This window comes from Lonchura striata, chromosome 5, assembly GCF_046129695.1.
Source record: "Lonchura striata isolate bLonStr1 chromosome 5, bLonStr1.mat, whole genome shotgun sequence".
Classification (NCBI taxonomy): Eukaryota; Metazoa; Chordata; class Aves; order Passeriformes; family Estrildidae; genus Lonchura; species Lonchura striata.
The window spans coordinates 42,925,493-42,951,511 of NC_134607.1; the positions used below are offsets into that span (position 1 = coordinate 42,925,493).

Genomic DNA, 26,019 nt, shown 5'->3' on the forward strand with positions numbered 1-26,019 from the left:
CTAAGGTTTGCCTGGGAGAGGGAGGGAGCAGAGCTGAGAGTTGTGGGGCTCATGGAGCTGACCCCTCCCTAGGGGGAGTGCAGAGCTGCTGGGTGGGGCAGCCCATGGGCGAGTGGTTTCCTTTCTGTTAAAAAAACACCTTGCAGGAATGAGGCCAATACACCAAGCCTGGAGGTCATACTCTGGCCCTCTCTCTCCAGGAAATGCTTTTCACTCCTTTCTATCTTTAATGGCTTTTTAGAGGTTTTCTCCAGTAACATCCATGTTTAATTTCCCGGTCTCTTACTCTGTGTTTCATGGAAGTGGTTTATTCCTCCCTGGTTGAATTGGTAGAAGGGAGCTGCTGAGCTGTTTGCTTTGGTGTCTGTGGCACTTCCCTAGGCACCGTGGCTCCACAGCAGAGGAGATGGCAGTGGCTCAGCCAGTGCCTTGAAGGCTGGTTTATGGGAGACCTCATGGTTTGGTGTGTGCAGCAACCCCATTACAACTGTGTGTGCACTTGGTAAGGCCTGCAAATGGCAAGTACTTCAGCACTCAGCCAGGGTGGGATGGATTAAAGCCTTAAAGATACTGGAGTCAGCAAAGCTGCTGACCACCCAAGTCACTGCGCTCTGCCTGTGGCAGAGTTATCTACTACCAGAAATCCAACTCGGCAGAAAAAATCTCGTGTTTTGGCTGGACAGAGGCAGAATCATCCATCTGAAGACTGATGAGTTTAGTGCTGAGGCAGAGCAGGACAGCAGCACCATCTGTGGAAGCAGTTGGGCTGCTCCTCTCCATGGCAGGGATCGGCACATTGTTGGTCTGCTTTGTCTTCCCGCAGGCTGAATTTTTAGCGCTGAAATTTTTAAATGCTTGCAACAAACCCCACCAGACTCCATTCCCTTCCTCCCCTCCTGCGAGTGCGTGAGTATAGAGTGGTTTTCTTTCCTTCCCAGGTTCCCAGCATGAGGATTTCCCGTGCAGCCCTTGCAAGTTTTGTCAGCATTCACTTTTTACCATCTCCCATTGATCTAGAACCATTCAGGTGCGTGTTCCTCCTTCATTTTAATGTTCAATGGCTTGCTTGTGTTTGTTGGGAAATAACTGTGCTTTCAAAATTTTTCCTACACTTTTCATCTTGCAGGAGCCTATAAATTACACTATTTAAGTTCATATGCAAGAGAAATAGTTTCTCCTATAAAACTGCAAAATAGAAACACTTTTTCAGTAAGTGAATTTTTAGCAAAACAATGCTGACTAGTGCAGTATTCATACATTCCCAGAGGGAGATTTGTTAGTATACCTCAGACTAATGATAAGGAATAAAATTGTCTAGGATTATGGCAATTTTTTGCTTGTATTTGTTTCAGAAAATAAAAACTCATAAAAGTCTATATACTTTTAGCTTGGGCCTGAAAGCTCCACAGACTCCTTAATTTATTCTGAAGTACTAGTTTTAACAGATTGTTTAAAAAAAAAAAGTTAATACCTTGTTACTAGTATCTCTGGAATAAAGTCCTACTACTTCAACTAACTTTCTAGTCTGATGTCTTGTTTCTTACATCTACTTTATAATTAATTTGATGCCATTTTGAGACTTCACCTCTTGTCTTAGTTGGATCAAGTGAATAAAAAAGCTGTAGATGATCTTTACAGGACTCTGAAAGGTTCAGAGTCTCTTACCCTTGATGATGAAGGCAAGTGGATGACTTCCAAATGGGTAAAGTTACGCATCTGCTATATCTGCTTGGTCAAGAAGTGAAGACTGCTGAAAATTCAAACCAGGTAAGAGGAGACACACTGTGATCTACTGTTCAGAACACAGGTTTAGTGCCGTGAACTGAAGACTTACCTGTTCTGGAGGAATTATTTTCCTCTTGATGTGTGAATGGGTAAAAGAAATTGCTGCAGCAGCCAGTATGGAGAAGTAGGCAACGCCCAGTTCAGAGCAGTTTGAGCCAAGCACTTCAGACACTGAGCCTGGCTGCTGGCAGTTGTTTTGTGGTGTTTTTCAAGGAAATACTGCTAAGGCCAAGGCATGTTTGTCTGAAAAGCTCCTTTTCGTGTTATGTGCTAGCAAGGTGAGAAGTAATCCCAGAGTGTTCTTGTTTGCCCTTGTGCAAGCTGAAATTAGAAGTGTTGACTTCAATTGCAGCAGTGTAGGCCTGAAAGGGACCCAGCCCAACACCCTGCACTGAGGCACCCAGTACTAGCAAATGGCTTCTCAAGCTGTTTCCTTCCTGCTTTCCTCAAAGGTGTTTTTTAAAAATTGTCCTTTTATTGCACTTTCTGTTCTCTACTTCTCCCTCCACAACTTTTGGAAAGGGCAATGTTCACAACTTGAATTTTGAAGTTTTTTTTAAATCCAAGGATTATTCCTTCAATTGTCAAGTCTAACTTCTTATGATGCTGTATAAAGTACTAACTTGGTGCTGTCTTTCTTCCATGTATTTTCCATATGAATAAGACAGGATATTACAGATAAGGTAGTTCTGTTTTGCCTTCACTTTACCACTAATACCAATGAGAGAAGTAGAGTGCAAAGCTCCCTTCACTAACTCTGTAAACCTAAATATAGCATTGTGGCCTCACATATAGCACGAGAGAAAATAGCATTACAAGTTTAAGATTTCTCTCTTTAAATACAGAATCTGGAATGTGATCAGAAATTTCAGCTGTTTCCAGCATGTCTCAGGAGGAATTAGAATGCCAGTATCTTTTGACAGTTAAGTTCAGCCTCTTGGTTTTTTCCCAGGCAAAGTTGCATTAGAACACTGGCTCTGAAGCTCTCCCTTCAAATAAACAGGTGCTTTCTATATGCCAGTAATCCTAGACAGTTCTTTTAATCTAGACTTGTCAGATGATACTTGTAGAATCTGACCTCTTTGCTCCTAACATTTTTTCTGTAGATGTGAGTGAGCAGATGTTAGACACTTCTGTATTTTTATCTGCTCTGGTTTGTTGAATGAGCAGTCACAGTCAGAACTTGCAGGTTTTTAGTAATACTGGCACATAAGGGCAACATAACTTCTATATAGAGTATCTTTTAACACCTGTTGCCAAGTGATAGCACTCATTTTAAAATGTATACTAGGCTGATAAAAATGTGTGTCACATGGAAAGAACACAATACCTACCTTAGTTCAATCTATGTAAATACAAGATGTATCAGAAGATGGTTTCCAGGAGGCTTACAGACTTTACACTACAAGTTTTGTTGAACAGTAGGTCTAGGATTGGTCATGTGCATAGTGCTGCTTCAGAGCCTGGAGCAGCCCAAGGGCAGGAGGACACTTTTCTAAAGGTGGGGCTTAATTGCTGCTGGTGTTTTTTTGTTAATACTCTACAGAGAAGCTTTTGAAGTTACTATACAATTTCAAAAGACTTGAAATACTTTTGTGAAGTTTTTGCCTTGTTAATTTGAACACTTCAAAAGTAGAGGAGAAAATCACTAAGCAGTTATCCAGTAAAAAATGTAGTTAGCCCTGTAGTGTAAGACTTACATGTTTTTGGTATTATTTTAAAACATCACAGCTAAGCAAAACCACAACACACTTTTTTTTTTTTTTTTTTCCTTAGGATTTTAATGCTGTAGGAGAAGAGTTATGTTCTTGGTTTGAATCAGTAATTGTAATGCTTTCATCTACTGCCCATTTTAGTTAGCTGATAACAAGGCAGAAGCCTCAGGACAAAGGTAGATCACGTGAGCTCTGCTGATGCTTCCACTGATTTTCATCAACAGCATGAGAATATCTCCATGAATCTTTAGTCTCATCCTTGATGCCTTTGCTGCCAACCCATAGGAAACAACAAAGTCATTCTTGCCAAGCAAGAGTCATGCAGCTGGCTTCTCCCTAGAACTTGCACAGCAAAAATGAGGAAGTGGGTGATTCAGTTGAGTTCTATCAAGTCCCTCTTAATCCTATTTTTAGAAAATGGGTGGATTTTAGCAGCTGGAATAAGTTCAAACAACTTCAACACCTTGAAAGCAGATTACTCTGAGATTTGTGAGCAATTACTGGACCACAGCTCTAAACACAGTCCAGTGGATATTATCAAAATACTGACAGCTGAATCTGACTAGAGCAGCATCTGGAAAGCAATAGATTAGCAATGCCCTTTCTTTCTAATCATGGAATTTCCCTGCTCCATCCCTTGAATGAAATACTAAGGCTGTGTAATTATTTTCCAAAAACAGGTGACTCCTTTAGCCTTGTAACAGCAATTTTCTTCACAAATGTGGCTTGTTCTTAGAAATCAATGACAAGGAGATGTGGCAAGCTTCCATGACCCTGATGGTAGTGCCACTTGGGCTGTCAGTGATGGGAATGTCTAAGTAATACAGAGCTGTCCTTTCTTGCAGTGATACAGTAAACTATAATTTTCATAGGCTGGAACATCAAAAGAAAGCAAACAATGTGCAGGCAGCCATTAAATATTTTTGCCTACTTAATGGAATACTGCTACCTCCTTGCTGAAGGAGAGATGAAACTGATACCACATGGTTAAGCAGAAATGCAACTACAATGCAGAAATACATGTTTGAATAGCTTGTGAAAGCCTCAGACTTAAATAGGTTAAAGGTGTACCAAGTCACCACCTTCTATAGTTCATTAAATGTATGTAGTACTTTTAAACAGAATCACCCAAGAATTTCAGCTCTGTAACAGAGATTGTTGGTCACAGTTCCCATTTTGGAAAAAGCCTCATGTGAGATTTTATTCTTCCTCTTTCCTGGGGCAGAACATATTACACTTAATTATGAACAGCAGTTTTTCTCCATTGTGCTTTCTGTTTCCCATCTCTTGAACTACACCAGTTTCCAAGGAAATGCAAGCAAGTACAGGTTACATTTCACTCTGTCCCTTCACCTCAGGGTTTCTTCCTGGTGCAAAGCAGTCAGGTGGTGCCCTGCCAGACACTACTAAGATTCCCTGGGCCATGTGAAGTAGCCCTTGTTAGGTAGGAGGGCAGTAAAGCAGAGGCTTTTAAAGGCTTATAAAGTAGGAATTCAGTGATTACACACAACACAGCATATTCCTGTAGGAAGGCTTAACTCAAGCTCAGTAACAAAGATAGGAAGTTTGATAGGCAGTTTATTTTTTCTTTCTTCAAAAGTGCAGCAGTGAAAGGGTCCTCTGGAAGGGCACTTTCTAAACAGATGTTCAAAACAGCAGAAATATACTCGCACCATGCTACAGCAAAGTATGCTCACATACAGAGACATACAAAGAAAACTCATTTTAATTGAATCACAGTAAAAGACAGCTGTTTCATTATGTTTACATACTGTGTTCAGCTTGATGAATCAGTCTCAAATGTAACTTGATTGAAAAGGTATTATACCTGCTTAGTTTCCATGGTGTGTGTTTCCATGTACATGTCCCTGCTACACCTTCATTCCCCAAAATGAAGAAGGCCCAGTTTTCCGGGCCCATGCTGGGTAAGCAGGTACTGGCTGTATTCACTTATGCTGAAGTGATGATAATGAATGTTGGTTTACTTTAGGGTAATATAACAAAGTTATTAATTGTATTTCTCCCTGTACAGTATCTACTTTACTAGATCAGATCATTTTTAAAAAAATCACAGCTCTGCTTTTAATAATAATGATTTTTTAAAAAAGTAAAAAACATGATCGCATTTTATTTAAACGCAACTCTGTACCAGTAAGGCCCTTTGTTTAAAACTCTGTACATTTAACATGAATGCCTTCTATAACCAGGTAAAGATGCAGCCATGGTTGACACATGAAAGGGTATATCCAGAAAGACCATTTAGTTTTAAAATAACTTAGTTGGGAATTAGATCTGGATAAGACTCAAAGATCCTTCATAGTGTTTTTTTCAATTATCAAGGATAAGAATTAACACTGTTCATTTGAGTCTGTAAAAATACTCAGAATTAACTGCTTGGTGGCAACAGACACAAGTTATAAACTGCTTCAAAAAGCAATGGAAGGCAGGCAGCTCTTGGTTTCTGTTCTTCCTTTAGCTACATGCTTGACAGTTTTTAAGTCTTTATCAAAAGTGGGAATGAATCAAATATTCTCGTAAACCACTAAGTAAGGGTAAAGACTGATTTATGCTGAATTTCAGTTTAATACAACAGTTACTACCTATGCCAGATTTCAGGTATAGTGTGGTTCTCTGACAGTGAGTGTGTTAAATTACTGAGCCTTGGAATGAAATGCTTTACACATATGTGCAGACAGCAAGAGCATTAATCTGGGTAAAATATCTGGTCACTCATACTCACACTGAATAATCTGCATCAATTGTCAACTTTCATATTACTAATTAGGCAAAAAATAAATCATTCGAAAGAAAGTGTCCTTATTAGGGCTTAAAATCACTTCAAGAAAAGACTGTATTAGAGTTATATTTCTGTACCCATAACAAAATTTTTTTTCTAATAAGGAGCAACAGAATACACATTACTTGCACCAAAACTTAAGCAGAAACTTGATAATACAACCCAGATTTGATAGGGCTGATGAGGGTTTAATGTGCAGCAGTCAATGTATGTCACACTAGCCTCCACACAGCTACCAAAATGAAGTTTAAACAAAGAACAAGTCTGAATTGCTAGAATTCTCCAAGCAAAACACAACCTACACGAGCTCAGTGTGTAAGAAAACCCTTGAGAGCATGAACAACTTTGGTTTGGTTTCTAGAGACAAAACAGAGCCAATACTAAATCATGAGAAACAAAAAACAGGATAAAGCTACAGCTGTAATTGAGGAAAAAAAATGTCCTGAGTTTCTGAAAGCATGTAAGGAGTCTGAATATCCAAAACCCTCTGCATTTATATAGATGCCTCAGCTGAAACATTGCCATTCAAGCTTTTTTATCTCTTCCAAATATTTGGTCACTTCTGAGAGATTTGAAACAAAAGTTCTATAAAAATCCAACCTGTAGACCACCACAGAAGTTTGCAACTCTAAGCTACATTAAGGACTTCTGTGCCTCAGAATTAAAAGCCAAGAAAGTTCAACTTATTTTGTTGCTGCATTGCTTGTATCCAGTTGGTGGATCTGCACACTGGGGGTATGCAGTTTTGAGTCATAATTTGTTGTGTACTTAATGACTACTTGAAATAACCATGCTCTCTACTGGGGTAAGAGACATGAAATAGCTGAACACTAAATAGTTTTGCTAGTTTGTTTGACAAGGGAATGATTATCATGCCTGAAAACAGAGTTGATTTGCCCATGAGCAACACAACTTGTCTTGCAGAAGATCCATAATTCAGTGTTTCCAGATGGTGTTTTGCCAGTGAATCTACACAAAAAGTACATGGTAATGCAAGGTTGTGTGTTTTTCAAGATTTAGAAAGATACTCAAGTTTGGGTGCACATGATTGGCTGCATTTCAGATAAGTCTAATCAGAAGGCTGAAAAGACATCACCCTTTTGGAGGGGAACCAAGTGACATCTGACATGCAGACCTTTAGTGTGAAGGCCACTTTTTGCAGGTTCCAAGTAGTTAGGTCTCAACCAAAAAGCAACACACTATGAAGCATTTAAATTGCCTAATGTCTAATGAGCAATGATTCTATGATTTATTTTTACCTAGTTGCTTTCAAAATAATTTACCTTCAAGAATCTAATCAACAGAAGAAGTTAGACAATTCAAGACATTTGGAGGTTAGAAACAGATCACTTCTACTGTGGTGCCCTGGTTGTTGGATTTTGTTTATTTATAGCTGTTTGTGTATTAAAAACAGATTTAAGAGTTAGCTCAAAGCACAGGCACACTTACTTGAATACTTGTTAGTCTCAACAGTCTCTTAACTCACTAGGAAATCAGTCTAAAACCCTAACACCTTTTTCAGTAGTACATAGTAACCCAGCCCAGCATTTAAAACCAGAAGGAGGCTGAAATTACATTCTTGTTTGCAAGCTACTGAAGCTGTCCTACAAAATTCATTGGTCTCATTGAAAGACACTATTTAGTAGATGGATTTTAATTCTGCACAAGACACTTGCTAGTCAGATCCTACACTTTTGACTAATCCCCTCCTACTCTCATTTGGGCTAGTTTGCTATTGTCCTTAGCAGCCTGAAGCTCAATACCGGAAACCCATAATTAAGCATAGATTTTAGGAAGGTCTGTGACACTGAATGTGGGTGAGCATTACTGTGCAATAGCACCTGCCTATCTAACCTGACTCAAATACACATTTATTTATTTTTTAGAACAAAATAAACTGTTCAGATTCATAGACTCAGGTTCACCTCTGTGCCTGTGATATGAAAAGGTACTTGAAAGACAAAAGGTGGTAATCAACGATCTGAGCAAGACAGATTAGCTGTGTCTAACAATTTACAGTTAGAGTTCAGCTGTAAAATACATATATTGCACAAGGCAACCAGCTAAAGACAAGGGGTTTCCTTCCAAACAGGGTTTGAAAAGCCCGTTAAAAGTCTTCCAGCTGTAATCAGTGAAAGTTAACAGAGACAGACCTGCTGCAGTCACTGGCGGAACTGGTTGGTAGGAGCCCATTGCAAGAGGCTCTTAAGGGTTTTACAAGAACTGTGCAGAAAACCTCCGAGCCCGTAGGCCGTGATTGCTGAACATGAGCCGTGGGTCAAACCTGTACCTGGAGAGAGGAACAGAGTCAGTGTGAGCTGCTTGGCTTGCAGTGACCAGCACTTCTAGAGACAGCTTTGTGCTAGAAGAGCTCTGGTACAAGGCTATGTGAGAAACTGCTTCCTCAGCAGTACACTGCAATGACAACTTCTGTTACAACATATAAACTGTAACAACATGCAACCAAAAATCTGTTTCCACAGAAAGAAATCCTAGCTTACAACGTACAGGCAGCACAGGGGCATGGTATAACAATCAAGCATTCAGGAGCTACATTCTAACAGAAAAACTTTGTTGTTAGATGACAAACTTCCACAGCACTTTAAGGACACAGTAAGGATATTTTAAATACTGCTTAAAAAAGCTTTGTTGTAAATGATCAGTGACTGAGTTTTGAGGCACAAAGTGAGATTTACTTCCAGCACCTAATACAGGCAGCTCAGTCTGAAGGAAACGTTCTTGTGAACAGCATCTCCAGGAAAAATCAGAGCGAGTACTTGGAAAATACCTGCCTATAGAAACCAGCAGAACATTTCCTGGTTTGCAGGCAAACCTGAAGTCAGTCTCTTGACTACTCAGAATAGCTCAACTATAGTTGTGCTAAGTCAACAATGTCTGACAACACTAAAGTACTAGTATTCATATCATCAAAATTATACATGGTAAGTTAAAATATAGATTAACTATTAAAAAATAGAAGCATAAGAAAGCATCTATTAAAAAAACAGTATGAATGACAATAATATATTCCATCATAAATACCCTCTATAGAAGGCAAAATAAAAAATAAATAATTATATTTAAAAGTTAGAGCAATGAGGTGGATCTGTGTTTACCCGGGATCGAAGACACCTGGTGTACGGCACGTTGCTCCTGAGCAGGACTGCAGCATCATTAGGCGATAGTTCATCTTCTCTAGAATTTCTTGATCAATTGTTTTAGCAATGTTATTGATCTGGTGTGGATCTGCAGTCAAATTATACACTTCCACAAACACCTGTAGAAGAAAATTCCTGCCCTGTATTACGTTCTGAATGCTAATTAACAGTTATATTAATTGAGAAGAATGCTTTATGGTAGCACATAGTCTCAGATGTTAGTCTGAACTCCTCTGCAACAGCTCCACACATGAGGCTGTGTTCAGCCATGCAGCTACATGGTCAAAGACAGGACAGTGTGCAAACAAAGCAAAGCTTTGCAGTAGCACATTTTTGTTGGAAGTTTTATTTTCACATAAAGTACTCACCTGCCACAGCAGAATTTTTTCCAACACTTGTCTTGTGACTGTAAGACTACAGTAAGAGGCCTTGCCTAAGCTGGCAGTCTTTTCACTAATGGATCTCAAAATAATGTAATTTCATGGCCATCACATCAACATTCTGTATGCATTAAATACTTAGAGCTATCAGACCCAGACAGGTGTCTTATCTTCTTCATGTACAAAATAGCTGAATACAAGTATGCTACAGCCTCAAACAGAAAAAGCTTATTCTGTGTGCATGTACTTTCAGTTTTGTCTGGAGGATTTTAGGGCAGATTTGTTTTTTGGTACGTTAAATCTCTAGACTCTTCTGTGGGACAAATATTGGTCAATAGTATCTCAAGAATTTAGCTGTGGTTTTGCATGTGCTAGAGTAGGAGGTCTGAGTGCAGATGATACTGATAAAAACTGGCTGAGTTGTGTCTAACTTTGATAAAGACATATCTAGACAGACTTTGGCCTTTTTCTTACAAGGCTCACTGCAAGGTTACTGAAGCCATTGTTGCACCTTTCACATACTGCTGGTTGTAGTCTACCTAGCTCAGGTATGCAGAGTGACCAAAAAAATGCCACAACCATACCTTCTTAGTAGAAAAATCTCAAATCAACAGGAAGAGTATTATTGAGTCAACTTTGGAGTCTACTTTTACAAAGAAATCAACAAGAGTTCTTTAAGTTGATCATAATTTGTTAGAGAGGGGAAAAACCAAGGTCCACAGTCTGCTAATTGACATTTCAGTTTCCTGTACAGCTTTTCACACTAACTAAATGCAAAAATATCTCGTGGGATTTCCTCCCCTGGCTGAAGTTGCTCATTGTAGACTACCATACAGCATGTTGTGTGGTGCATATTACTGGGCATACCTGCTGTTCATGCAGTGCCTGCACAGCTGACAGCACAGTTTTTTAGATCTGCAACCAAACTGCCTTAAACCCCATGACCTTGTTGGAGCAGCTGTGTGCAAACAAGCACAACTAAAGATCAGCCCCATGACACACCACCCTTTGTACATACAGCACGTGCTCCCATAGTGAGACCTAAGCAGCCTCTGAAGGGGGCACGTTATGTCCCCGATACTCAAACTACACAAGATAAGGTCAGAGACCTTTCTCATAGTTGAAACTTCACTGCTATTTTTGCCAGACAAACAAGCAAATATTAGATATTATTAACCTGGAATTTCAGGTCTTCCCAAGTAAAAGACTTGAACACTGTACCTCTGCTCTCTTTATGGTATCAGAAAATACTTGTTGTTCAAAAGAGACTGCTACATGGAACTAGGCTAAGAGAGAGAACTGAAACCAGTCCAGCATAGCTCTCTGTGAGGCTGTCAGGTGACACCAGAAGGTAATAACCATAGAGTTTACACCTTGCTCCCCTCCCGCACCCTTTTTTTTTCTTCTTCCCAGAACACTGCTACAGTTTTGGTCAAACATTAAGTAGGCGACAAGTACTTCACTATTTATCCTGCAAGCAATGCCAATCTGCTTTTCAGAGAACTTCATGGAAACCTTGAGAGCTGATAAGAGCACAGACAGACACAGCCTGTGCACAGCTGACATCTGCTAGTCAGACAGACTTACCTCCCGGTCATCAAATTCACAGTACTGCAGATCCCAGGAAGCTGACAGTGTCCTTACACAGGCATAGGTGTTGTTATAGGAATCTTCACAGACACAGTCTGGGAAGCAGTGCTGTGAAGCAAGCAGCAAACAAAAACTTCAGGCAGGAGATGAACTTTTCCTAGGGTCTGTACCAGCTCCTGCTAACTGCAGCTAACAGATGAACATCCAGGTCTTAATTTAACACATCAAATTTCCACTAGGGATTTTAAGCAAAAACTCGGTGTTGTTATTAAAATCATGGTGATTAAGTGCATTTTGTCTGGGAAGCAATGTATTTACACAGAAGAGAACAGCACAACAAACTACTGAAGACAGCACCAACAGGATCCTTTACTTTAGTAAAGCAAAGCAAACCTGCTTCAATTTGACTTAAACCCACACCTTCCTGCATCAGTCTCTAGCCCTGAGGTTCCACAGATTGCCACTGAAAGGGCTTTTGTGATCTCTTTGGTCATATGGACATGTCAGTTCCACAAGGCTGGACATCTCTTTCCAATTGTCATATGCTGCACAGGAGCTACAGAGTGAGCTGGCTCCTGCTTACCAACACACTGGGAGCTTATATACAGAACCAGGTTAGCCCACATAGCAAATAGGTTTAATTCAGCAGCTATTTCCTAATATGAACAGATCTCATCTTACTTACTGTGACTCCAGGTCCTAGGCCAGGACAGGTAGGATCACTGCCATTGTATCCTTCTCCTTGGTACTCCACCAAGAAGTCTGATCTCCACGTGACATTTTTGTCTCCTCTCTACAAGAGGTTAACATAACTTATTGTACTGTGAAATAGAAAAAGTTCTCCATGCTTGGAATAACAACAACACTGTCCACTGCTTACTAGGCAGTATCAGTCTTAAATAATTAGCTTTAGGTTAGAAGGTCTTGTGTAACTGTAAGACAAGGATTAAATTCCAAAAATATTAGTACACCTTCCTGTGAGAGTTTAAGATACTATCTTCAATTTATAAAGATCATGCAATAATACCAAGTAGGAGCCACTACTATCCTACAGACAAGATCCCTACAACAAAGCTGTTTCCCTTTGATTTGTATCACATTACCACAACAAATGGAGAAAGATACCCTTGGCAAAAACCAACCAAGCAAAAAAGAAACAGGTTTAAGAAACAACTAGATTTTAAGATGCTCTATTTGTAGCTGAATTTTAAAAGATAGAGGAAGATGGAAGTTTACAGTTAATATACAATGAGTTTCAAATTTGATTCCACCAGAGTTTAGAACAGGTGCCTTTTACTTGCTTCTGTCTAAAGAACAGCTTAAGGATTGGATACAAGGTTTATAGAGCAAAGCACCATTTTAAGTCTGGATGATCTTTCCAAGCTTACTTTCCAAGTAAGCTGCCTTCAATTTATAGACTAAATTGAATTAAAACTAAACAGATCACCTGCAAGCAGCTTTATTTAAATAGGCTTCTGCTCACCTATTAGAAAGGTCAAGTTTACTTTATAAAACCACATGCACTCTTGAAGAGTTTGGCAGGAAACACCAGTTCTACTGAAAATGGAGTCAAACTAAAGATTTAATAAGAACAGTCTGTTTTTCTCCTGTTCCTATGCTGAGAAATGCTAAGGAAAAGGGGAAGAAGAATGCAAGGTGGAAACAAAATACAGGCTTCAACACATGAATTATTACAAATTTGAGAATTATCCAAAATTTAGGAATTATTACAAATTTGAGAATTATCCAAAAGATGACGCAACTACAGAGTTGTAGTGCTTATGAAAATAGAAAATACATCTGCATTTAAAAATACTTACTTTTTTTACTCAGCTGTGAGCATTCCACTTGAAAACAACATCAAAGGAAGAATCTGGGTTATGAGTCAACCTAATCTATCAAAGGAAGTAACACTGACTTTGAAGAATTGCCCCTGAAATAATCATTGGTTACTATCTCTGTCTCTACTTACCAGCAGTGGCAGCAGTGACATCCCATCCATCTGGGTCTTATTCAAGTCATATCCCGCAATATCCAGAATAGTGGGACCCAAATCAATATTTGCAACAAGCATCTGCAGGATGAGAAGAACTTAACTTCTGAAGTTCAGAACCTATTTTAAATAGTCGTATTTGTAGTTGCATCTAAAGACTACCTGATTTCATTTTTATGGGCTAATGGACCCTGTAACATTGAAAACCAATAGCAGGGATTTTGGAAAGTGAGTAATTTGCTTTTGTGGCCTTTTGATTCAAGCAGGAACAGACAGCTTTCTTATAAGGAGGTCTTAGCATTTCCAACCACTCTGTATTTCATTTAATGGATACATATTTATGCAGGGCAACAAATGAGCAGCTGAAGCGGTAACTCTGAAATAATGTTAAAAATAAACCTGTACTGGGATTTCACTTCTTTCTCACCTTGTTTGTCTGATTTGGTTTTATCCCTGGTCCTCGAACTAGCAATGGAACTTTGATATCAAACTCATAGAGCTGCCGTTTGTCTATTGGCAAAGAAAACTGGCCTAAACAAGAGAAGATGGAAAAAGTTAAATGGCTTCTTGTTTACATTATCAGCCTTGTGTTACCATAGAGTGGTTTGGGTTGGAAGGGACCTTACAAAGCTCACCTAGTTCCACCCCCTCTGCTATGGGCATGTAATTGCCACCAGCCCATATTTAAAGAAGAGAGATTGTTAACCTGAACTATATTAACAAATCGGAGGACAGAAGAGATAACTTCAAAGTATAAGCCATATCTTGCAAACAACTTAGATACTGCACTTTTAGTTGTACAACATGATACAGACAGATTTTTACAGGATAACCCTCTTATACCAACTTTTCCTACAGAACACAGAGACCCTTCCTTTATTTCTGTCCTAATTTTATGCATACCAGGTTAGACTGGTAGAAATTAATGCTGAAAACCAAACAAAAAAACAACAAAATCCTAAGCACCCTACACTGCAACTCCAGATTGTTTCACAATTCAAATCAGTACTTCTCACATCTATAGTTTTCCACAGCTGGTGTTCCCATTTGCTGGAGTGGTCATGGAGCTATACAAGGTTATGCAATTCCTGGATCTTCTACAAATAAGCACTAAGTGAAAATTTTACCAGTGTGGAAGCCATTGTCTGAAGTGTAAAAGATGTACGTGTTGTCTAACTCTCCATTCACTTCCAATTTCTTCACCAGTTTCTCTATCAGGTCATCTACCGACAGCAGAGTTTGCCACCTACACAGAAACAAAGTACTTCACATTTGAGCATGAAAAATTTGGAATAACCCTGACTGCAAGTAGGGCATTTATACCCCGCTTCCAGTCAGCAGTATATGCACTAGAAACAAATTATTTTGCTTACAATTTATGAAAACAAACTTCATAAACTACTATACTTTTTTTAAAGGCTGCAATTAAAGATAGAAATAGACTGTTTGTCCTCAGTTCTTGTTGATTTCTGTAGTGTCTGTGAAAGACATCAAAATGCTGATTACTTCTTATCTGGACACAGTGAAGACCAGCCTTGAAGCATCACAGTGACAGAGAGTTATCTCCTGCAAGGTCACTTGTTATTAGTTCTTTATACGTAGTTTAATAATAAAATGCAAAACAACCATGAATTTAGTTGTCTTTATAGGATCCTTTCTGCTTGAAAACTGTACCAGCTGTTTTGTATTACTCATATAATGTTAGGGTCCATTATTTCAGCGTATCTAAAGCCTTTGACAGCTACAAGTTCTTTTCTTTATCATGGGGTTTGCTGTTGAGAAAATTGATTGCTTCCACTACTCTACAGACTAGTATTATGCTGAATTAACTACAGCTATTCAATTATTGGATTCTGCTGTCTCTTGGCTTAAAATTTTGTTGCATAATTTTTACCTTCATGTTTTATAAAGCACAAATCTTAAAAATCTTGGGTTTCTATCTCCAAAGTGACAAAATAATGCCTGGTAACTGCTCAAAATGAAGAGCAACACCTTAGGTAATGTTTGTTTCAAACTTTTTAAGAAAACATCTATGGTGTAAACAAATACCCTTGCTCTCTATTAAAAAAGGGAACAAGTCCTGTCTGCGCATTATTCCCCACATCCCCTTTATAAAAAGGAATCTAGCACCTCCCCTGGCCAGTCAGGCATTCCCATGTACACACTGAGAGACAGGATTAATAGATCAGATTAGCTGGCAGACAGATCAACTACATTTGATGTACATCATGTAAGAAATTAAGTGAAGCAGAAGGTAAGGCCATTTTTTTAATAAAACCCTGTGGTGCACTGAAAGAAAAGCAATAGAGAGACCAAGTGCAATTGGTCTTTTTGTGACAAATATTGTCACAAACATTTGTGAATATGGTATTTCTGAAGCCATAGTTTATTTGCAAAATGTAAACAAAGTCAGCAGGTCTTCTGAGACAAGTGCCAGAGAACTATTAGAGGTAATCTGATATTGATTGTTATTAGAGGTAATCTGATTTAAATTGTCAGACTTACTACAACTTTTTTTTTAAATCCACACGTTACAAATTCTGATTAGAAACCTTAAGCAACAAAAAAATTCTTACCGCTTTCTATAAGCATCATCAAGAAACTGTATTGAAGAGTTGCTCATTGGAGTCTTTGCTTGTCGAATTAACCAGTGCTTGTTCTAAAGAAAAAAACAACAAAGATTAGAGTATGAGGGAAATACCAGGTTTTAAGCCTTTCTTGGAGCAATTACAAAAACAAATCCTGTGAAAAAGGCAATGCTATCAAACTGACCTGACTTTGGTTTTCCCTGTTGGTTCATGTAAAATCTAAGTTTCAAGAGTAAGATACATTACAGCTCCATTATGCTCAGCCCTTGATGAGAAGAAAGCAGAAACGGATCTTTTTAAAGCAGTTCAGGGAAGAAAATTGTGAAAGGATCTAGGGAGGGCTCTGTCAGAGGTAAAAGTGTGATAGTGTAAGACAGTTCTGAGGAAAACAATGTGAAGCATTGAGCATCATTATAAGATTGCACTTGGTTGTCAGAAGTGAGGTACTTTTGGGACTAATATTGGTGAGCATCTCAACAGGTAGCAAGGTGGGCAAAAGCTCCTGCACCCAAAGCAATTAGATTTACTTAAGTTATAAAAAAGTGAGTTCAAATATCTGTAACAGTGCCACTATCAGATTCACTACCAGGCAGTCTAAGAAATCAGGGCTGGTCACTACTGAATGGGACAGAACATTATTTTATTTAGATTTTGACTCCAAAACAAGAGCATTTCTTTAGCTGCAGTATCATGGATTCTTCTAGATGTATTCCCAACTTTCAGAAACAGCCCCTTTCTTCTTTCCTCACCTATACCCCCAAAGTAAAGGAGATGATGTAATTCATATAAGAAGTGATACTCCCAAATTGAAGGACCAGTCTGAGCTGGGTCACCTGATGTACAAATACATGGGAATGTCTGTTGTGAACAACCTGGAAGTTAGTATTTAGTGGGGATCAGAACAAAGAACACAGTCATGTCAAGGCAGCTTTACAGTTTTTCATTTAGTAGGTCAGAGATGACCCACTCATCACCCTCAGCTTAAGCCTGTATTTAGGTGGTTACTTCTCTGTGTAGAGCCTCTTGTTATGCAATTTCCCTCCTGTCACAAGCAAATGACTGAAGGGCTCAGGCTTTAGGGACTCACAACAAAGTGACTCATATCTCCTGCAATTACTCAGTTCCCCTGTTTTCTGCTCTTGACTACAGAAGGAAAGATTTTTCACATGGAGACTTAATACATGTCCAGTTTACTTTAATTCTGTTGTATTCAGCTGTTTCTTTTATAGTAGTTGTAAAACAATTCTCTGGAGAGACAGTCTGTCTCAGTTGAGAGAGAAAAAGTAAGGAAATACAGCACAAATCCTACCTTTAGCTCACAGAAGTTCTTCAGAGAACAAAGGAGCTGGCAACATGACCAGTGCACCAGCTACCTTTCACAAGGGCTGTGCTTAGGAGAGGAGCTTTGTAAGGCACAACCACACTGGGTAACTCAGGCAGGTAAGCAACCCAGTGCAGCAGAATCCTCCTCTTTGAGTATTTCATTCTTCTTACCTTTCTCTGAAGTTTCAAAAGCTTTACACAGTGCTCAAACACCTTTGTGGATTTCAATAAACTTCACACTCAGAGTTTTCAAATCTGCTTCCCTGTCATGTCTCTTTTAGCACTTATATACAAAGCAGTCCACCAATCCTGCTGCCTCCTTAAGCTCCTTTCTTGGAGAAATTTTAGGACATCCAGACAATATACAATGTATTGCAAGAATCAGAACACAGCTGAGCTTTGATTTTGCAGGAAAAACAAGGTATGCAAGGGAGATACCAAACACATATCTTAATCAGCTTCTCTTTTAGAACAGCTTAGATAAAATTCATCTGGTATATTAATAATTCTGCTTGGGAATCCAAGCTGCTGATCATTTAATATAATTTCTAGCTGAGGATCCAAAGCAGAAGTTAAACTCAGAATCTGACCAGTTACATATACAAAACCTTAATTCCTATTTTCCATGCTGAAATTCTGCCTAAATGGGTCCTCTTAGTAGCCCTTGCCCACATCCAGTATAAGACAGCAAGGCAACATTTATTTAGGAGTCAAGACTGTACAATCCAAGACTGTCAAGCAAGCATTACAACATCAGTGAGGGTCTTAGACTATTTACAAGTGTACTCCTACTGTAGGAATCATGTTTGTCCTATAGAACAGTGAAGCTCTAGAGAACACCGAAGTTCCAAGAAGACTTAGGCTTCAAGACCACAACACTGCCAGCTACAGAAATGCACATTACCTGTGTCTAGGAAGGAAGGTAATGCTAGTCTGTTCCTCTAGTAAAACTGCTGAATCCACAGATACTAATTGTCAAACATTAAGCCCAGCATTTTGTTCTGTGTTATACAGACATATGCAGAGCTTTCACATCATATAAGGTAACTCCACAGTGTATATTTTGCTAGCTGCTGACTTCACTGTTCAAGTTACTTCTAAATCACTATTTTAAAAGCACTCTATTACAGTAATGGAGCCTTAAGACAAAACCTGGAATCCCTTTGTGGAAGAAAAAACCTTAGTCTGATTCCCACTCTCTAGTTTGAAACTTAAAAAGATTGGGCTAAAGTATTTGTTACTGCCTGCAGCCCTTTCCTTTTATTCATGTTTTTCTATCATACTGATGAGCACATGGTTATTTTGCAAGCTACAGTCCTCAGCTAAAAACAAGTCTCATTCTGTACTACTAAAGTCACAGTGACCTGAGGTATGACTGGGTTCCTGATAGGCATTTAGGCAACATTATCTCAGTCTTAAGATTAGAAGCAAATCTTGAAGTGAAATAAATGAACACTGAACAACAATGGGTTCTATATTTTAAATTACTTGAATCAAAAATACAAAACTTCTGTAAGTTTTCACCAAATTAGTTGCTTCTGAAGTTTACACACTGGCAGAGTAAATTGCAGCAGGTTAGTCTGAACTAGACCATATCTGGCCATATTTGCTGGCAGTGGAAGGTCCTGCCCTGTCACAATGATGTCTGCTAAAATAACTTAACGTTACAAATTCAAACAAGTTTTTAAAGCACCTACTAACCCTGGGCCCTATAATTCATAATTCCAGAGTCCTCTGATTAATATGATATGCTTTCGCCTCGGGGAAGCTTTGCCATGGACTGCAAAGGAATGGACTGCCCCCATCCACAAGCAGATCTGTGTAGGAAGACAGAGCTCTTGCCATTCTTCACCCAAGCCTTTGAGTAGCACATTACTCTATGTGCTCCCCTGAACATGCCAAGAGCAATCATAAGACATTTTTAAGAGCTTCAGAAGAGTCCAGAAATGGGACACAGAATTTACTTTTTGTCTTTATCAATTGTAATTCCACTGTACAACTATATCACTCTTGCCACTATGTTGTTTTTCTTTACAAGACATTAGCAAGCAAATATCTCAAAGTCACAACAAACTTATCTGACCCTGACACACACCGATTCGACATGATTGAACAACCAGCAGTTATAGTTCTCGCCTATTCTAATCTAACATGCAAGTCAGGGCCACTGCCTTCTGCTCTCACAAACTAGAATAACCTACACGTTCTAGTTAGCTTACCTTGCCATGAATATTAAAATTGCTGTTTCTTGGTGCACTGACATTCTGAAAGCTCTTTGTATACTGTGGAGCAGGTGTCCAAGGGGAGTGCGGTGCTGGGGTCGCAATCATCATAAAAAAGGGTTCAAAATTAGATTTATACTCCAAGAAGTCCAGTGACATGTTGGCCTGTGAACAGTGTTATTGGAGAAGAAAAGTCATGCCTCAAAGGAAAACAGCAACTATTTGACAAATCCAAACTAGACATTCATAACTTATTTAGAGCTCATAATACTGCAAACATTCACACTATTTCAAAAACTTACTGCTTGCTCATCTACAAATGTCTAGAACAGCAGCTCATAATAAATATAACCCCAAGTGGCTCATGTTAAACAAAGAATTTTTCTCACATCTTCAAATGACTTTCTACTTCAGATACTTGCATTAAATAGACCTGGAAAGCTCATCAGAAATTTTTGCCTATTTCAAGTACAACAAAGTCCACCTATACTCTGGTTTAGTCAAGAGCTTTCTACAACCTAGTCCAAGTCTGAGACTTTAAGATCCCATCTGACAGACCCCAGTTTAAGAGCTTCAGCTTTCTTCAGAAATAGCAAGTTCTGAAAAAAAAAAAATCAGCCCCACTGTTTATAGCCTATGCTCATTCTACAGCAAGCTGCAAGATTACAAAGAAGGTCTGGTAAGATTACAGAAGGTCTGGTAAGAACAGTCTCAAAATACACTCACTCACACCTCTGCACTTTCATTTTTATTTCAATCTATGCACAAATTCAAGTAGTGAGTTAGAAGAAATTGTGAGTTCCATTTTTACTTCCCCCAGGTCAGCCTTTAAAATTAAAGCTTCAAAAGTATTACTTGTAGATGAGTTCTTCAGTATTCAAATTTTGCAATATTTTTTTTCCTGCCTTCATTTTGGAGATCCTTTTCTTTCTCTACAAAAAAACCAACACACCAGGAATTCCCCTTCCTTCCTTCTAAATTTAGCATTTAAGCAAGTAGGGCTCAACTTCAGTTATACGTCAGCAGAGTCAAGAAAGGATAAGAACCATTCAGAAACTCATAGTGGTAGCCAACTTTGATTTCATTAGGAGCTTAAACTGCAACATGTGAGAAGTGCAGTAAAAAGATTCAGGTGTTTGGATGCTTAATACTGGACTCAAGTAGCCAGGTGCCCTTAGACAAGAAAGCTTGAGGATCACATCACGCAACACAGGAACTTTGCATAAGCAACTTATCCTGTGCACTGCCCAGCAAATTAATTAAACACCGTCTCTGAAATGCTGGATACATGTTTGGTAACTACAGGAAGAAAGTAGAAGGCAACACACTGAAAATCATGATACACTGCTGTATCAATAGGTAACATACCACAAATAAGCAGTTTATGCAACAATGACCTGTTGGACAAAATGCTTACGAGCTGCTGAAGGATCAAAAAATCCCAGTACAATGCCAGTAATAGGATAGTCTCACTTCTGGCTCATCAATTCCAATCTAGCTTTAGACGATGTAAATCTAAATTTAATCAGACAGCTGTTCAGTACCCTAAGAAACATCAAACAGTGCTGTTGCTAGTGAGCAGCTGTCTGTATTCGAGCACCCAGTGGAATTAAACTCCTCAGGGTCTCAATGAAACACTCCAAGACTGAACAAGGAGACCTTTCTAGAGAAGAGTTTTTGTGAGTGTTAACCTATACACTCTAACACAGTACCAACCTATAGATTGTAACAGCACATCAACTTATGACTAGCTTGGCAGCTGGGGGACATTTCCCTCGCCCACAGCCCCTGCAACTTGCCAAACAGGGCTTTAAGAAAGCTAAAGTAACTCTTCCATCCTTCCTTAAAGGATCTGACATCTTTGTTACCTCTCTTATTTTATGTAGATAAAAGGCTAAAACCTCCCTGATCAGCTACACTTTGCCCTCATATACTATGAAGAATTGATTAGGCTTTAATATTTACAAGTTCTCGACTGATGGAGCTGGAAACTACAAGATACTAACACATCATAATACCTAAACAAAACATGGTGTGAAGTTTATTTTTACATGCTTCCAACTAGTTAATCTGTTCATGCTTCCCAGTTAATCTGTTGCAGAAGTTACATAGAATGAAACATATCCTCACATAAAGTAATTTAAATTTCTGCCTACCTGTCCCTCCTGCAGCACAGCAATCAGTATTAACTCCTCAATGGGGCTACTGGCTAACAAATGGCCAGCTGGAATCCTTTTCCTCTTCACAGCTCAAACATAAATCTGTCATTTCTAAATATACTCGGAATCTTACTTTGTTGATAAATGCCTACCCACCCTCACAACAGTACAACTGTCCATTTGTCAACTAATACAGCCTAACAAATTATCTCAGCCTTTCCCAAGTCCCCAGCATGAGGCATTATCTGGTTATAAGCAGTTTCTGTACTACACATTGCAAAATTACTTACCAGTACATCTGTGAGATAATCTACGCTGTAGTTCTCACCATGCCTTCGTGCTTTGCCATTTACCGAGAGAGTATAGTTGTAGTACTTTGAATTTTTCTCCTGTGAAAAAGAAAAGTGACATAGATACTTATGCAAAGCAACATGTACATTGATTACTTGAAATAATCCAAATTAATTGCCTCCAAGCATTTGCCAAATAGATTATGAGCATTTGCCAAAGGATACTGCAAAAATTCTCAAAAGTGGTCTCCACCAACAAAATTTGTTTTAGTGCTATCTCTCACTGCTTTAGATTTACAAAATTGGTTTTTTTTTACTCCAGGCACTCAATAGGAGTACTCCCTGTAAAAGCCACATATCTGATGTACAGTAAATGAAAAAGTGGAAGAAAATTTGCATTAAATGATTAGATGTTCTTGTCCTGCTCTTTCATGAGCAGTAAAGTTAGAACTTGAGTTGAATTATAAAGCAACCAAAATTAAGTTGTTAAAAATAAGTCACATACCAAAGCATACCAAAAACTCCATCCAGGAGGGACATGACCTACTCCCCCTGCATCCTCTGCTCCATACTGAAAAAAAGAGATCATGACTCACAGTTTGAATTATGATGAATCAAAGCTAGACATTATGTTTCATATTCATGTGCTTCATTCAACACTGCTCAGAAACCATGTTAAGCCAAATTCAATTTCAGAATGGGGAAAACTACATATATATGCATATAAAAACACATGTAGGTCCTGTTACAGAAACCAAGGTTCAATAACTAGACAGTAACTAAAAGCTTAGCAATCACCAGTAACATTTAAATATTATTCCCTGCTCCATTCTGCACATGAAAATATGCAAAGATCCTGGAGAACATAATGTACATATCAAATAATGACTGGTGATCAAAATATCCATGTGACAAGACACTTGCAGGACTTGTGATAACAGTTCACAAGATACTAAGGAGAATTCCACACAGATCAACAGCTTTCCTTCATCCTCCCCCAACAGGGGTAGGAACTTCAAGTTGCCATTTGGTGCCAAATAATCTACAACAATTAGCCTTTAAGGCAGCAAAATAGGGAAAGTAGCTGCTGAGTCAGTGCCAAACTCAAAACAGAGGGTGCCTTAGAGCAACACAACGGGTTTTCTCAGAGCAGCCCTCTCCAATCTACGTGGCTTGCCTAACTGCAGGCATGAGAGACTCTGCTGAGTCAAGAGATGCTCAGAGGAAGCCAGCTAAGTTTCCCTTCCCCTTGCTGCCTCAGGAACATCAGCAGACACAAATTCATGCCTGGCTATGAAGGCTCACATTCCATTGTTTTATCATACTACCGTTTTCCACCATGAGAGGCAAAGAAAACATGTTGTTATGTAGCTCATATAGCTCCTAATCCAATTCCATCACACAAAAGGAACACACAGCCTTGCAGCTTTCAGTGCTGAATTTTACATCTTAGTGCGAACTACTAGAAACTATACCCTAGTTAAAAAGACAAAAAAACTAAAGCACACATATACAAGTGACTCAATAATAAAGTGTTGAGTAACTGCTGTAAAAGAGCTCTGAAAATATCTGTTCTCCTGATGAATTTGCCTCAGTGGACACTTAACTCTTACAACAAACCACAAAAAAAAAAAAAAAAAAGAACACAGATAAACATCAAATACCTCATTTAAATACTTTCCAGCAAAGAATGTTTGATAACCACACATAGCTTTGAGCACTGCTGGGAAGGTGTATGGTTCTTGAATCTTCTGCCATAACTTGCTGCTACAGTTCCCTTCCAGAGTGTTATTGACAACATGATGATTATGTGGATATTTTCCTGTTAAAATGCTAGCTCGACTGGGACAGCAAAGTGCACTGGGGACATACTGGAAAAACAGAATGAGGAGATTTAAGACTGGGATAGTAAAACAATTTTATGTCAAAATTTATAGCTTTTAAATATCAGCTAACAGGTTGATTAATATGTTCACCAACAGTAAAACCTACTTCTTTCTGGACACCCAGAATTATATTAGAAGTATTTTTACTATTAAAAATCTGCACATGAAACAGTTTCAGGTCTCTGCAGCATATGTCCTTCGACTTCTCACTACCAGACTGGATGTGGTTTTTAGACGGGGTAAGAACCCACTAAAATTCTGTTTGACCATTGACACACTCCATTATTTAGCCATGGAGGTGCCCTAGAATATGAAAATAATAAAGTGACTTCATCATGCATGAAAACTGAAGTTTTGAGCAGCTTCTTTTAATAGTCAGACTACGCAGTTTTATTTTACAGAAAAAGGAAGTGAGCATAGGTGCTTTCAGAAAGTGAAACTACAGATTTTGAACATCACCTTAAGTTATATTCATTTTGAGACCTGAAAGTAGGTAGCAATTGAATTTTAAAAACCCCACATCCATATCTACAGCTTTCATAAAACTGATACAATTTTTTGAGACCTCAGATGACCTAAGACACAAAATACATAAATGCTCACACCTCAGAGGTTCAGAGCATAAAGGCAAACACTTACTGCATTTACGAAGGTTACTCCCATCTGGGCAATAAGAGTGTTAGTCTTCTTTAGGGGGGTCTGAAAAGAAAGTATCAAAAGATATCAGCTAAAAACGCAAGGATGCCAGGTAAAGCCAAGGACTTTAAGCAGGCTGCCTGGAAAAAGGCCCAACACCACAGTTTTTAGGCACCACCGCAGCAAGACACTAAGAATGCCCTTTCCTTCTCGCTAGGGCCTGGCGTGGCCACAGCGATTGCACAAGCCGGCCCAAGCGAGCACAAGTGCGGGGAGCTTCCCGGGGTATCTGCGGCGGCTGTTCCAGACAGGCCCCGGCCCCGAGCCCCGGCGGCTCCGCAGAGCGGCTCGTCCCGCCCGTGGCAGCCCCACCGCGGCTGCTTTCGGGGGCTGCTCGGCCCGAGGCCGCAGTGAGCCCCTGCGGCTGCGGGCCGGGCCCGGCGCGACCCGGAGCGACCCCCGCCCGCAGCCCGGTACGCGGCCCGGGCGAGCCGGCCCCGCCGCCAGCCCGCGCCCCCCGCCGCAGGGTTACCATGCCGCCCAGGCAGACGTCCTGGTCGTCCGTGAGGATAAGCACCACGTTGGGCCTCCGCGCCTGCCGGACCGCCCGCACCGGGCTGAGCAGCAGCAGCGCGGCCAGCGGCAGCGCGCGGAGCAGCGCGGCGGGGGCCATGGCGGGGCCGCCAGGGGCGCGGAGCGGCGGCGGAGCGGCGGCGCAGCCGGGGCAGCAGCGCGGCCCGCCCCGCCCCCGGCATATGACCCGGAGCGGGGGGCGGTCACGCGGCCCGGCGGCTGCCAGCGCCCCGCCCCGGCCCCGCCCCGGCCCGCGCTGCGTGCGGGGGCGCTTCCCAGGCGTGAGCTCCGCCGCCGGGGGACGGGCGAACTTCCCCGTGCTGAGAGGATGCAGCCAGCTCCTCGGGGCAGAAGAATGGTCATCTCAGCCCGGCAATAGGGCGAGATGCAATGGGCAGAGACTGACGCACAGGAAGTTCCACCTGAATATGAGGAAGAACTTCTTAATTGTGCTGGTGACTGTGCGCTGGAACAGGTTGCTCAGAGAGGTTGTGGAGTCTCTCACTGCAGAGACTCAAGAACTGGCTGGACGCAGTCCTGTGCAATGTGCTCTAGAATGACCTTGCCTGAGCAGGGAGGTTGGAGCACTCAACCTTACCCATTCTGTGATTCTGTCCATTCCTGACCTGAATTAGTCGCGGCTGTTACGCGTGTGGCCGTGCCTCCCTACACCACCATCGGTGCGGCAGCCAGAGCCCAGGCGCTCCCGGCTCTGGCGGCCGTGCGCACCCCGCCATCGGCTCCGGGTTGCAGGCGGTGTCACGGGGACCGGCCACAGCCCAGGTACTGAATCGCTGGCAAAACCAGGCCGCCCCTCCAGCAGGGAGGCAGGAGCAGGACGGCCGGCAGGACGGTGATGACCTCCGTGGCAGCCGCACGGTGTGCGGGTATCGCACCCGCTGTCACCGCCCCGAGGCGGAGCGA

The 26,019-nt window shown here is 40.4% G+C and overlaps 1 protein-coding gene across 1 annotated transcript; it reads right to left on the bottom strand.

Moving 5' to 3' along the window:
* Positions 1–5,060: 5,060 nt before the first annotated feature.
* On the bottom strand, positions 5,061–25,229 carry GNS (glucosamine (N-acetyl)-6-sulfatase). Its single transcript, XM_021547444.2, has 14 exons — positions 25,055–25,229; positions 24,526–24,585; positions 23,665–23,871; positions 22,506–22,571; positions 22,001–22,099; positions 19,549–19,716; positions 15,995–16,077; positions 14,546–14,664; positions 13,846–13,949; positions 13,398–13,499; positions 12,111–12,218; positions 11,423–11,533; positions 9,414–9,574; positions 5,061–8,587 (listed from the first exon to the last, which is right to left on the bottom strand). Exons 1-14 carry the CDS (start codon positions 25,193–25,195, stop codon positions 8,512–8,514), a joined length of 1,605 nt encoding a protein of 534 aa, XP_021403119.1. The 5' UTR covers positions 25,196–25,229; the 3' UTR covers positions 5,061–8,511.
* Positions 25,230–26,019: the final 790 nt, after the last annotated feature.

Coding starts and splice junctions, on each gene's coding strand:
- GNS (XM_021547444.2), bottom strand. CDS start 25,195: ATGGCCCCCGCCGCGCTGCTCCGCGCGCTGCCGCTGGCCGCGCTGCTG. Junction 24,586..25,054: donor ACGTCTGCCTGGGCGGCATG/GTAACCCTGCGG, acceptor CTTTCTTTTCAG/ACCCCCCTAAAGAAGACTAA. Junction 23,872..24,525: donor GAGTAACCTTCGTAAATGCA/GTAAGTGTTTGC, acceptor CTGTTTTTCCAG/TATGTCCCCAGTGCACTTTG.